The 13,453-nt window shown below is 59.8% G+C and overlaps 1 protein-coding gene across 27 annotated transcripts in view; it reads left to right on the top strand.

The window, feature by feature from the left end:
• Positions 1–13,453, top strand: part of EXD3 (exonuclease 3'-5' domain containing 3) — a 99,683-nt gene that overhangs the window by 76,868 nt on the left and 9,362 nt on the right. For 21 of the 27 annotated variants that reach the window (XM_064290769.1, XM_064290765.1, XM_064290767.1 and 18 more), the window contains 8 exons: positions 41–182; positions 331–541; positions 641–750; positions 990–1,152; positions 1,281–1,447; positions 1,627–1,788; positions 4,478–4,531; positions 4,710–4,841. In XM_064290769.1, coding sequence (XP_064146839.1) covers positions 41–182; positions 331–541; positions 641–750; positions 990–1,152; positions 1,281–1,447; positions 1,627–1,788; positions 4,478–4,531; positions 4,710–4,841 — 1,141 coding nt within the window. Of the gene's footprint in view, positions 1–40; positions 183–330; positions 542–640; positions 751–989; positions 1,153–1,280; positions 1,448–1,626; positions 1,789–4,477; positions 4,532–4,709; positions 4,842–5,841; positions 12,909–13,453 lie in introns of those variants that run through there. The other 6 variants (XR_010322898.1, XR_010322899.1, XM_064290789.1 and 3 more) reach the window with 5 other exon arrangements.

Genomic DNA, 13,453 nt, shown 5'->3' with positions numbered 1-13,453 from the left:
TGTTACCGGGTGGTGGGGGCCTCAGCTCTGCTCCTCTTAGGGCGGCCCAGGCTGGCGGGAGGCTGGAGGAGCCTGGCAGCAAGGACAGGAGCAGTTACTACCAGCTGCCCATTGCCAGGGAAGACATTTGCTTCCTGGCCACATGGGAGGACCTGGCCCAGCACGGGCCTGAGCTCCTGCAGGTAGGCCCCTCTGCGGGGTGGGGTAGACTCAGCCCTTGGGCAGCCCTGTTCACACCATCTGTGTCCACAGCCTCTGTGTCCACAATCTAATGGGATGGGCCCAGCCTAGGGGCAGCACCCCTCACGCCCATACCCTCTGCGTTTGTAGCCCGGTGGGGTGGTCGGCGTGGACCTGGAATGGAGGCCCTTGTTCCAGGCATCGGGCCGGCCCTGCGCTTCCCTAGTGCAGCTGGCGGTGGAGGGCCGAGTGCTACTGCTGGACGTGCCTGGACTTGCCCAGCTGCCGGGGGGCCAGGGGGTGCAGGCCTTGTCCCAGCTCCTGAGCCAGCTCTTCTCAGACCCCTCCATCACCAAGCTGGGTGAGCCTGCGCCACCAACCAGAGGAGGCTGCTGGGTGCACCCTGGGGCAAGGTGAGGAGGTGTAGGCCATATCTCTTCATGTCGGTGTGGCCCCTCAGGTTACGGGATGGCAGGAGACCTGCAGAGCCTGGGTGCTTCCTGCCCCACCCTTGCCGACTTGGAGAAGCAGATGCGGGGCGGCCTGGACCTGCAACAGATGCACAGGCAGGTCAGCATGGGGGGGAGCAGTGGCGGGGGCATGGAGGGTTGGGGCTTGGATGTGGGGGGCGACGTTTGGAGCCAGGTGTAGAGTGTGAATGGGGCAGGGCATGGGGACAAGAGTGGATGGGGCATGGGGGGCGGGTCGTGGGTTCAGAGGGCGGGAATTCAGGGAGGGGCAGCCGGAACCCAGGCGAACCTGCCAGTCTGAGTCTGGTGCATCAAGTGTGGGTGGTACTGTCTTGGTAGATGCGGTTGGCAGACAGGCCAGGCCCACGTGTGGATGCGGCAGGGGCACCACGGGGCCTGAGCCTCCTGGTACAGCAGGTGCTGGGCAAGCCCCTGGACAAGGCGCAGCAGCTCTCCAACTGGGACCTGCGGCCACTGCGGGAGGAACAGCTTGTCTATGCAGGTGCTTGGGGTGGGGCAGCTGGAGCGCTCCCAAGGGGACGGGTGGCCCCCTCCCTCAAAGCTCCTCTACCACCCCGCGGCCCCTTACCTGTGCATTCCAAGGAGGCTGAGGCAGACCCCTGCCCCCAGCCACAGACGCCTACTGCCTGCTGGAGGTGTACAGGGCACTGTGCCGAGACCCCGCCCGCTTTCGCTTGTCTATGAACCTGGTCGAGAGCCTGGGGGCCAGGCGCATCGTGAGATCAGGGGCCCAGAGGCCACCTGACCGGCGGGAGGCCCTGGCCTCGCCCCAGCAGGTGAGTGCGGGCCTCTCTGGGGAACCATCAGGGATGGGTGAAGGTGGGGGGTAGGTGCACACCACCAGCTACCTATCAGAGCTTCCAAAGAGGCATCTAGGTCCTCACTCCCTGCTGACTGGACATGACCCCTGGAGGAGCCCAGGAAGCTGATGAGTGAGGGGCGGGCTGCGTTGCAGGTGCCTGTGGCAGTGGGTGAGGGAGCAGCCCCCGAAGTCTCCGCCAAGGACTTCCGCGTGGTATGTGACAGCATGCTGCAGGGGTTGGCACGGAGCCTGCGTTGCCTAGGTGTGGACGTTCGTGTGTTGGGTGCCGGTGAGGACCACCGCAGGGCGGCTGAGGTGAGCACGTGACTTGGGTTGCATGTGGAAGGACAGCAGTCCATCCCTAAGGACATCTGGGCTTTGGGACAAGCTGGGCAGAGACCAGAGAAGACGGTGCTGTGGGCTGAACCCCAAGGTGGGTAGGGCCGGCGGTGAAAGCCGAGCCGTTAGCTTCCTGTGGCAGCCATAACAAATACTGAGAACTGGATGGCTTGAAACAGCAGAAATTTATTATCTTGTAACTCTAAGCCAGAGTCCATAATCAGTCTTGGGCTGGTGTCTCGGTGAGACAGCTGCGTCTCACCTATTCCAGCATCCAGAGGCTGTGTGTCCTTTGCTCGCCATCCCTCCCCTGTCACTCAGCCTCTTGTCAGAGCTCTGTTATCGCAGCTCCTGCCTCCGCTGACCCTCCTACCTCCTGGTGACGAGGAGACTTGTGAATACACTGGACCACCCCAGCAACCCACAGTGGGCAGCCTTCCTTGGTTCCACCTGACACTCGTAGTCTGATAACTTCTTTGCTTTCTGATGTAAGACATGCTGGCCTCATCGTGCATGTTCCCTGCCATTTCTCCAGAGCCTTTGTTCCCTTGAGCATAAATGGCACTGAGAGACCCATCTGGGTGCTTGCAGCCTCTGGGTTGTTTCTTGTTTCTAGGCCTTTGCAGCAGGTAGAGATATGAAATATCCTTTTTAAAAAGATGACGTACCTCATGAATTAATATTAGAACTTGATTCAGACCTGGGGTTTCTATTTAACCTTTTCAGTCTTCATCAGTAGCCCCTTCCTCTTAGCCAAAAGCCCTAGTACTCACAGTATATGAGCACCTACTCGTTTGATGCCACGGTTCACACAAAAAAATTCCAGAATAACAGTGCTTGTGGGGTTTTGTTGTTTCCGGGTTTCTTGTTTGTTTGTTTTACTCTCTAGTGTAGCTTGCTAGAAACATACAATTTACCGTGTTTTCACGTCGCTTTGAATAGTTCCTTTCTGTGTGGTTCATTGGTTTCATTTTCTTTTGATTTTTAGCAGTCATTTTTTAAAATTATGTTTTTTAAAAGATTTACATGGCTCCAAGATCAACCTATAAAACAAGACAAATTCAGAGATGTCTGCCTTCTCTCCCTGCCCCTTCCCCACCTCTCCTTTCATTGATTACTTAGTAATAAGCAAACGCACACACATTCACAGCACGCCCCCCCCCATGGATAGGATAGTGTCACATGGCCACCTGGAGATGGTACGTGGCCGTACCACCAGGGTCCTTAGCAATCCCTCTGGCTGCTCACCTCTTGCTGTGGGTCCATCGGCCTGTCGATGGACACCGGGGTCCCCATCTTCTGCTGTTGTGGGCAGTGCTGCGGGCACAGCCTAGAGTACTGTCTTCTCCTGCCTTCTATGGCTGTTCTTAAGATGCTTTTGTGCTGGGGATTTGGCAGCTTCCCTGTCATGTCAGGTGTGGATATGACATGCTTTTGACTCCTTGGGCTTTCTAAATCTGAGAAATTGGATCTTTCTTTGGTTCTAGAAAATTCTCAGCCATTTCCCCTTAAATATTGTCTCTCCCATTCTCTCTCTTATCTCTTTTGGGAATTCCAATTAAATCTCCTCTCTATTTGATCCATCTACTGAGGGTACAATTTTTTTTCTTTTTTAAGTTACGCGTTCCCTTTTCAGTCTGTTTCCCTGTAACTTTGATCCTTTGGGCTTTTCATGTCAGTTATTATATTTTATTATATGTTTTTATTTCTTGTAGCTGTTGTTCAGTGCCATCAAGTCAGTTCAACTCATAGCGACCCCCCATGTACAACAGAATGACACACTGCCCAGTCCTGTGCCATCCTCACAATCGTTGTTATCCTTGAGCCCATTGTTGCAGCCACTGTGTCACTCCATCTCATGGATGGTTTTCCTCTTATTTGCTGACCCTCTACCTTACCAAGTATGATGTCCTTCTCCAGGGACTGGTCCCTCCAGATAAGGTCCAAAGTATGTGAGACAAAGTCTTGCCATCATCACTTCCGAGGAGCGCTCTGGCTGTGCTCCTGAGACAGACTTGTTCGCTCTTCCAGCAGTCCATGGTATAGTCAGTATTCGTCACCAGAACTCTAATTCGAAGGCATCAGTCCTTCTTTGGTCTTCCTTATTCATTGTTGAGCTTTCACATGCGTGTGAGGTGATTGAAAACACCATGGCTTCGTTCTCAAAGTGACATCTTTGCTTTTCAACACTGTAAAGAGGTCTTTTGCAGATTTGCTCATCACAAATCTTAAAGCTGTATTTGTTGTCTTTCAGATCTACTCAGTCCTTTTTAAAGATCTGTCCCTGTACTTTGAGTATACTTTTCATTTAACTACATGAACCTTGTTTATTTTGTTCTCTGTAACTGATGGTTCTGTTGTTGAATGTACCGTTTCTACTCAGCCTCATTTCTGTCAGGTTGGATTGACTGGCCATGCTGGGGACCACCTCCACCCAGAGTGAAAGGACAGGCCCTGGTGCACCCTCAGAGGCCAGAGAGGACCTCAGCCTGTGTGCTGTAGGACTCAACGGCTGCTCTAGGGCCCCAGGCAGAGGGCTCAGGAGGCAGAGGGGCCTGGCAGGGCCAGGAGCTGGGCTGGGGAGCAGGCGGGGTTGGGGGAGTAGCCCAGTGCAGGAGTGGTATACGATGGGCAGCCTGATCTTACACTCTGGCCTCCTGCACAGATCGCCAGACAGGAGGAGAGGATTATCCTGACGTCGGGGCTGCCGTACCACAAGGTGAGGACACCAGACATGCTGTATTCCCAGGATGGCGCCCTCCTGGGGGTGGGACCCAGGCAGCTGCCCCTCAGCCACCACATCCCGGGGTCCCCCAAGTGCAGGCGCAGTGGAGGCAGTGGGGAGGCAGGTCTGGGTCTGCACCCCTGCCCTGTCAGTAATGTCTCCCTCCCTGCAGCTCCAGGCCCAGGTCGGGGCTGGGCGCTGCCTCTCGGTTGACTGTTCCCTCAAGGCCCGGGAGCAGGCGCAGGCTGTGCTCAGGCACTTCAACGTGCGAGTCACCCTCTCTGACATCTTCAGCCGCTGCCAGGTGGGTCCTGAAGCAGGTAGGCCTCCACAACTGGAGGTCCCGGGTGCTCCTGAGGGCAGCAGGGCAGCACCCACCCTGGGCCTGCATGGCCCCTCTTTCGGGCAGGGCACCACGTGGCTGCAGGGCTCCCTCCATACTAGCACATCCATTGGGGGTTCAAGGTCTAGGGCTGGCGGCCAAGCATCCCTGGCTGGTCCTGGGGACATGCAACATGCTGCAGCCTCGGTTACTTCCAGAAGGACTGCCTGTGGCATTGCCCTGTGGTGCCCGCTGGATGCCAGGGGCGGGGGGCAGCTCCCATCGGGCGTAGGTTTAAATGGAGGCATTTACTCCTGCAGAGGGGAGCTGGGGCTGCCTGGGAGAGCTCCTGGAATCAGGCTTGCTGTGGGTTTCACTCCTGGCTGGGCAGGGCCCACTCTCTGAGGGTGATGTTGTCCAGGGTACCAACTACCCTAGGTTCACGCTGCACCACCTAGAAGGTTCTGGGCCAGGAAATTCTCTAGTGGGAGTGGCCTCACCTGGGTGGGGCCTCTGAGCTCCGAGCCATTTGGTGTCACAGAGGCAGAGGAAGCACTTCCTTCCCTCTCCAGCCCATGTCACCTGCCAAGGGAAGAATTCTCCCCTGGCCCTTTAACGCCAGCACCACCCCCCCCACCAACCCCCACCCCGCCTGGCCTTGTGGGAGCCTCATCCTGCCCGAGGCTGGCTTGGCCAGACTGGGGAGCCACTGGTCTAGTTGGGCACCCCTCTGAACCATGGTGTTGTGCCTCTGTGCTGGCCCTGCCTGGGCTGGGTGAGGCTGCCTGAGCCTGTGGGTCTCCCGAGCCTGCCCAGAGTAGGGGCCTGCACTCCCTCCTCCGTGTGTCTGAGGGCCTGCTGGGCACACGGTCCACCTCCCAGGGGCACCTGCTGCTTTCCTTCCCCAGAGGAGCTGCAGGGCCTGGTTTCCAACAGGTTCCTTCTGGCTTGAACCGTTGCTGAGAACTTACATTTCTAACAGTTCCTCAGGAAGTCTCCAGTAAGAATCACCCGCGGACCTTATTAACATGTAGGTTCTGATCCGGTATATCTGGGGGTAGACATGCAAGTTCTCAGCAGGGGTTTGAACCGGCAGGAACCTGTTGGAAGCCCTGCTGCAGGGATTGGGGGAGGCGGCCAGAACCTGACTTCCACCCTGGCTGCCTCTCTGGCTACATCTGCCCACAGGGTTTGGTGAAGGAAGAAAGGACAACCCCTCTCCTGAAACCTGGCAGTGCACCTGAGCCCTCTGCCCCCCTCCACCCTGTGGAGCCAGCTGTACAGGGACTGTGCAGAGCCGGCAGGGGTAGGGGCTGCAGGGCCTCTTCCTTCGAGTGGAGCTCAGGGGCATCAAGAACTGTGTTCACTGCTGCTGTCTGTCTGTCTGCACCCGGCTGGCGAGTGGAGGCGTCTTAATGAGCTTTTCAGAGCCTTGGCTGTGCACTTTCTTGAGAAAACAGGAAGCCGGGTTGTTAGAGGAAACACCCTCCAGGCCTGGGAAGCTCGTGCTGGGGTGTGGCTGGGCCCCACTGGGCTTGACGCTCCTATAGACCCTGTGGCCAAGGGTGGAGCTTGGCAGCAACCACGCCCTGGGCCAGCCAAAGAGCCAGTGTGGAGGACTGTTGGTGGTGGGGCGTGGAGCCAGGAGGTCTCGTTGGCATTCTGGTCAGTCTGCGGTGGCTGTGTTAGTCCGAGCATGCTAGTTGGCTGGCAGCTTTACTAGGTGAACCTGGATTTGTCCAGTGGCTTTGCCCCCGCCAGGTTCTCAGGACGTCCAACCCCATCTTCTCCAGCCCAGGTTCTCAGGATGGCAGACCCCGTCCTCTCCAGTCCAGGGTGTCAGGATGTGCAGGCCCTGTCCTCTCCAGCCCAGGGTGTCAGGATGCCCAGGCCCCAAGCAGCCACTGCTTGGCAGGCCCTGTGTCTGCGTGGAAAGATGCCCAGTGCCTTGGCCACATTCCCACCACCCACGCAGGGAGCCCTTGCCACCGCCACCTTCCCAGCTGTGCCTGGAAGCTGAGCCTGAGTGGGCTCTGACCCCCAGCCCCACACCTAGCCCAGCCTAGCCCGTTGGCTGAGGAGACCAGCACTGCCCCCCATAGGTGGACACCTGGAAGGGCCTCAGGTGATGCACTGAGAGGTCGCCAGGTGCAGAGCCTGCCTCGGGTGGCCCCAGGCCTGTGGGCTGCAGACCCCACTCTCATCCTCAGGCCACAGCACAGGCTGACTGGCCATTCAGCCTGGGACTGACCTGGGCAGACCTCCCCATGCCAGTGCCCCTAGGGGCAGATGAGGGAGGGCAAGAGCCTCCCCGCCTCCACAGACCTGCCTCGCGGCCCAGGCATCTGTGCTTAGGCCCACAGTGTCTGCCTGAGCTCCCTGGACGTGGGCGCAGACCCGTTGTCCCCAGGCTGAGCTGGCCACTTCCCTGGAGACTCCCTGCCGCCAAGCCGTTTCCATTTTCTTTTCCTTCCTTCTGCTATTTTGGTGCCATTCCTAGAGGGAGTCCCGTGGCTCTCAGACCCTTCCCAGCAGCCTCGAGGCACATGGGGAGCAGGGCAGGAAGTGACCAGTGACAGCCAGGGCACCTGGTGGATCTGTAGTGCTCACTACCCCTGCCACGTGTACCTGCATGGCCCTGACCACCACGTGTACTTGTGCCATGTGTACCTGTGCGGCCCTGACCACCGCGTGTACCTGTGTCGCCCTCTCTACCGTGTGTACCCGTCGCCCTCAGCACTGTGTGTACTTGGTCGTCCTCACCACCTTGTGTACCCGTCGCCCTCACCACTGCGTGTACTTGGTCGTCCTCACCACCGTGTGTACCCGTCGCCCTCAGCACCGCGTGTACTTGGTCGTTCTCCTGTACCACATCACTGGGTGGCCTTGAGGTGCCAGCCTGTGCAGCAGCATCTCTCCATGAGGACCAAACTCCAGGGAAGGCCATGGCGTGGGGTCCTGGCCAGACATGGAGGGACTGGTCCCAAAGAGCCACCTGGGGGTGCACCCCCCGCCCACAGCCGACATGGACCCACTTCAAGCTGAGTTAGTGGACGGAGAGGTTATGCCTTTTGCCGCATTGTCTGCCCTCTGCCCTCTGCCTTCTGCCCTCTCCCTCTGCCCTCTGCCCTCCAAAGCTGGCAGGGGCAGGATGGCTGGGATTGTCCACTGGGAATGTTCACTGAGAGGACATTCCCATTGCTGACCAGCATGGGAAAATATTTTATCAAAGAAGTTTAACAAAAAGTCCAGAGAGAACCCCTGACACTCAGGCACAGTCTCTTTTTGTCTCCCTTTTGGCCTCTCCACCACGGTGCTCAGGTGGCTGCGTGGACAGTGGAGGAAGGGCATCAGACCTCAGAAGTGGGTATTGGGGGGCACCATAGGACGGTGACCCTCTGAGATGGTGGGTCCCCTGGAAAGAGGGGCCCAGGCCACGGATGGAAGAAGGGGCCTTGTAGCTAGGGAAGGGAGCCCCCTGAGGACTGGGCCATGGGTACATTGGAACCCCTCCAGGCCACCACCCCCAGTTCAGCAGAGGCTGGGGAAGGGGGGGGTGGCCGGGCCTCCTGGCAGGCAGAGAGTGGCCTGCAGTGGTGGGTGGGTGTCAGCAGCCAGGGCTCTTGCTCTGCCCCCAACCCCTGTGGGACCAGATATCCTTTCGATCTTTGTTCTCCCTCTATGAACGGAAGGATGGGAAGTAGCGCCCAGACCCTGGCCTTTGTCCACCACAGCCCCCAAGTCGCATTCCCACACTGGGTACCCCCGGTCTCAGGCACAAAGGGCCACAGGAGGGTCACCACCACCCTGCACGGCAATGTGCTTCGTGCACCCAGCCCCCCTACAGGGAGACCCCACAGGAAGACCAGACCACCCCCTCAAGACTCAGCCCTCCCCCAAGGGAGACCCAGCCCCCCCACAGGGAGACCTGGCCCCTCTACAGCGAGACCCGGCCCCTCCACAGGGAGACCCGGCCCCCCACAGGGAGACCCTGCACTCCACAGGGAGACCCGGCAACCCACAGGGAGACCCGGCACCACACAGGGAGACCCAGCACCCCACAGGAGACCACCACCACCCAGCACAGCCACGTGTTCCCCCCAGGGAGACTCACCGCCCCCCTGGGAGACCCAGCCACCCCAGGAGAAGGTCGGGTGTTCCTGCAGGGCAAGGACAGCCAGGGCAGGGAGGGCTGCCACAGGTCTCAGCAAGAGTTGGGGTGACAGCCCCACTGCGGAGATCTGAATAGCCCTCTCGTCCTGGGTGCCCCCAGAGGTAACAGCAGGACAGCAGTCAGGGCCCCCCCACCTCCATCCGTTCCCATCCTCCCCTGCCCCTTCTTCCCCCACTTCCCCTCCCCTTCCTATCAGCTTTCCAGAAAAAGCACTGGGTCTCAGCCAGAGCCCCGCCGGGTTCCCACCAGATGGCCCCTGGGGGCACTGAGGATGGGGCCCGCCACCCGAGGGCCACTGGCTCCCCGGCGCCTGGGCTCCACTGGGGCTGCCGCATGTGAAGCAGCACATCCACACCCTCAAACTGACACACATGGCCACCTCCTGCGTGCCTGGCGGGCCCCACACGGCCGTCTTTTCAGGTGGCATTTGAGGAGCTCCTCCCCACAGCCTGGCCCCTTGGGCACACCAGGCTTTCCCCATCCAGGCCCCTGGTGGCCTAGGCTGAGGGCCGGAAGGTCAGTCCCTCTGGGGCTGGCGTACAGGGAGATGGACAAGCTGGCCTAGGAGGTCCCGTGTGTAGACCCCAGAGCCAACCTCACACCAAGCCGCCAGCCTTTCACTCGGCTCGTGTCTGCGTCTGTCTACCTGGGGACAGGTGCTGAGGCCTGGACAGGGTGCTCTAATGGGCATGTCCATCAGCTGGTCTGGGGCCTGCTCAGGACGGAGCTGCATCCTTCTGGATGGCAATGGAGGAGTGCTTGTCTGCCGTCTGTGCCCTGCTGGCTTTCAAGAGGGGTTAACGTGCTTATAGCCGAAACACTAAACACAAGCTGGGAGGTGTGTGCTGGGCACAGAACCAGCATGCAGACTCAGGAGAGAGGAGGCATACCCTCCTGGGGTGGAAGCCGTGGGAGTCCAGGTGTGGGGCCAGTGGGGTGGGAGGGAAGAAAGGAGCTTTGCTGGTGCCCAGCCCCCACACTGGGGGAGCCAGAGCACACGGGGCTGTGGGCACAGATGTGTGTGCATGGTTCATGGACATGCGTCGTCTTCAGGACTCTGCCTGCGTCCACGTGCTTATGTCCACACGAGGGTGTGGGGGACAATGTCGGCTGGAGCCAGGACAGTTTGATGTAGGGCATGGACATGGCACTGGAACAGGACGTGGGGGCAGAGTGGAAAATAGATCCTGTGGCCAGTGGCTGGACCGAGGTTTATAGAGCAAGTGCTGGCCACCATGGGCCAGACAGGACAGACTGGCCAGGGGGTGACCGCTGGGCATGTAGGAGGAGGGGCAGACATGTGTACCCCTCAGACCTTCCTCCCATGTCAGCAGATCAGTCCAGGTGCCCTGGGCAGCAGCAGAGAGCCCAGGAGAAGGCTTCAACAGGAGGAGAAGGTAATGCCCACCCAGAACAAAACATCTGAATGCACCCATGTCATCCCTCCACTCTGCATCGGCTGATGGCCACTGTGCCTGCCTGTTCCCCAAAGCCCCCCAGCACCGGCACCAACCAGAGCCCTGGGCAGTTTCCAAACCCTAGGATGGCGCAGGCCTGGCCTGGCAGTGGGGATCCGTGCTCTGAGCACTGATCCAAGAGGGTGGTCCGGCAGGTCTGGGTACTGCAGACTCCTGCGCAAGTTACCCACCTCCCACAGGTTACCTGCCTGCTGGCATGGCCTGAGGGGCAAGGGGCCATGTGGGTAGCGACTCATTGGGTCTGGGCTCCACCCCATGCTGGGTAGCCCCTGGAGGAGGCGAGGCAGAGGTGGGCACCAGCTCGACCCTGGAGCTAGGTAGAGGCCCGCGTTGCAGAAGTGGGGGGCACCATCAGCCTGTGGAGATGGTACCCCCGCTCACACAGCCAGGTCAGCAACCATGGCCCTGAGCCAAGAATGTCCTTTTACAAAAGTCAAAAGATGTGTGAAAATCAGAGGATTGTCACCCCTCCGTCTACAAAAAAAAAATTTTTTTTTTTTTTTTATTGGAGCACAGACACCGGTGTGACCACAGGCCACAAGGCCCACCAGGCCCAGTGTGGCTCTGGCCCCCACATGCATGCATGCACAGGTACATACACACCACACGCACACATACACACACACACCACACACCACATGCACACATACACGCACCACATGCCACATGCACACGTGCACCACACGCCACATGCACACGTACACTGCACCACACGCCACATGCACATGTACACGCATCATGCACCACATGCACACGTACACACGTGGACCACACGCCACATGCACACATACACGCACCACACACCACATGTACACGTGCACCACATGCCACATGCACACAGCACACGCCACATGCACACGTACACGCACCACACGCCACATGCACACGTACACACGCCACGTGCGCACACAGCACATGCCACATACACGCACCACGCCACATGCACACGTACACGTGTGCACCACATGCCAAATGCACATGTACACACACGCACCACACGCCACATGCACACGTACACACACGCACCATACGTCACATGCGCACGTACACACATGCACCACACGCACACATACGTGCACCACACACCACATGCACAGCCTGGCTGCACCCCCATGCGCGGGGTCCCCCCTTCAGCCCTGGCTTGCACCCTCTTCCCAGCCGACCAGGGTGGAGAGGTCCTGCTGCCTCCCTAGAAACTTTAAACCTGTTGCCCATTGAGTACATTCCGACTCCTCCTGCCCCTATAGGGGAGGGTAGAACTACCCCATAGGGTTCTTTATGGCCCTGGAAACTGTATGGGGCAGTTCTGCTCAACAGCCCTGGTAGCACAGTGGTTAAAGCACTCAGCTGCTAACTGAAATGTCGGTGGTTTGAACCCACCAGCCGCTGTGATGGGAGAGAGATGTGGCACCCTGCTCCCATCAAGATTTACAGTGGCAGTTCCACTCTATCGTAGGGTCACTGGGAGTGGGAATCGACTCGATGGCAGTAGGTTAATTTTTACAGAAGCAGACTCTCACATTTTTCACTGTGCCACCAGGGCTCCTGTCTAGAAACTTTACTGAGGCAGTATACATATAATGAAATGTACCCTTTTGAAGTTTGATGAGTATAGCCATTTCCATCATTTCAGGAAGTCCCCTGGTGCCGTTGCCCCCCTCCCCAGCCCCTAACCCTAAGCCTGGGAGCCCCTCCCAGGCACCCCAGTGCTGAGGGGGAGTAGGGGGCTGAGGGGTCCTGCAAGAAGCAAAGGGGAGACAGGGCCTGAGAGCAGGGGCAGCTGGCAGTTCAGACGGTGTGAACACCAGGTCTGAGGAGAGGCTGCATCTGGGTGGGCGCATTTGGAGGTGGGGCTCAAGGACCGAGACTAGATGTGAACAGGGTCAGCCAGGGCAGTGTCCCCAGGGGTGGGGACCAAGGGAGAGAGGCCCCCCCCCTCTTCCCGGTCCCCTGAGCTCTTGCAGCACCCCAGCTGCCCTCCTCCATTTGGGCAGCCAAGCCCAGATGTCACTTCCTCCAGGAAGTCCTCTGTAACCCCCACACCCGCTAGACACCACCATGTTCTGACCCTTGCTAGAGTGGTTTGGGAGCCACCAGGAGCAGGACGGCCCCCTGAACCTGGGTGGCGGGCACAGGCTACAGGCTGTGGTTCAGGAGGGGTCAGACCCCAGACTGCGGGGGCTGGATTCGGGCTTTGCACCTGCTGTGTGGGGGGCCTGGGCCCCACTCTCATCTGTGAGACCCGGACAGTCAGGGGCCCCCTAGGCCGTGAGTCCCAGGACAGGCACGGCTCCTGTGCCCATCACCAGGTCTCTGCGGGTCCGCCAAGCCCGGGCCTCCGGTCCCCCCGCCCCTCCCTCCTCCGCCCCCAGCGGGGTCTCTCAGCTAGCCCCCCACCAGTCCGCCCCCGTCCCCTGTGCCCTCCCCGCCCCCCGCGCGGGAAGCCGGCCCGGGCAGGCGGCCGTTGGCTTTTGAATCTCCGCCGGGCGCCGCTGAGTGGCCCTTTCAAAGGCGGCGGCGGCGGGGGCGGGGGCCGTTCCCAGGCGCGCCCCGCCCCCCGCACCGCCCCTCCTCCCACTTTCCCACGGCCCGGCCGCCGGCGGGTTCTCACGGCCGGCGCCGCCCCTCCCCCGTCTGGGAACGGCCGCTGCGCGCCGCGCCCGTGGCCCTCAGCGGCTGGGGGGGTCGGGAACCCCGGGGACGGGACGGGGTGGGGGTAAAGAGGGTCGCTGGGGAGCCCCAGGGAAGGGGGAGTTCAGGAGCTGCAAGGACGGGGGGCCTTGGAGACCCCAAGGATGGTGGAGGGACCTGCTCAGAAGCTCCAGTGTTGGGGGTATCCTCCACCCCCGCCTGAGACGGGAGGTTGCGTCTTCCCAAACCTCTGTGCGCCCCATTCCATTTGGCACAACCCAGGACAGAGGGGATGGCTGGGCTATCGGGAA

Source organism: Loxodonta africana, chromosome 9 (assembly GCF_030014295.1).
Source record: "Loxodonta africana isolate mLoxAfr1 chromosome 9, mLoxAfr1.hap2, whole genome shotgun sequence".
Lineage (NCBI taxonomy): Eukaryota > Metazoa > Chordata > Mammalia > Proboscidea > Elephantidae > Loxodonta > Loxodonta africana.
Note: the sequence above shows the minus strand (reverse complement) of the source record. Positions and strands in the feature narration are given on the sequence as shown.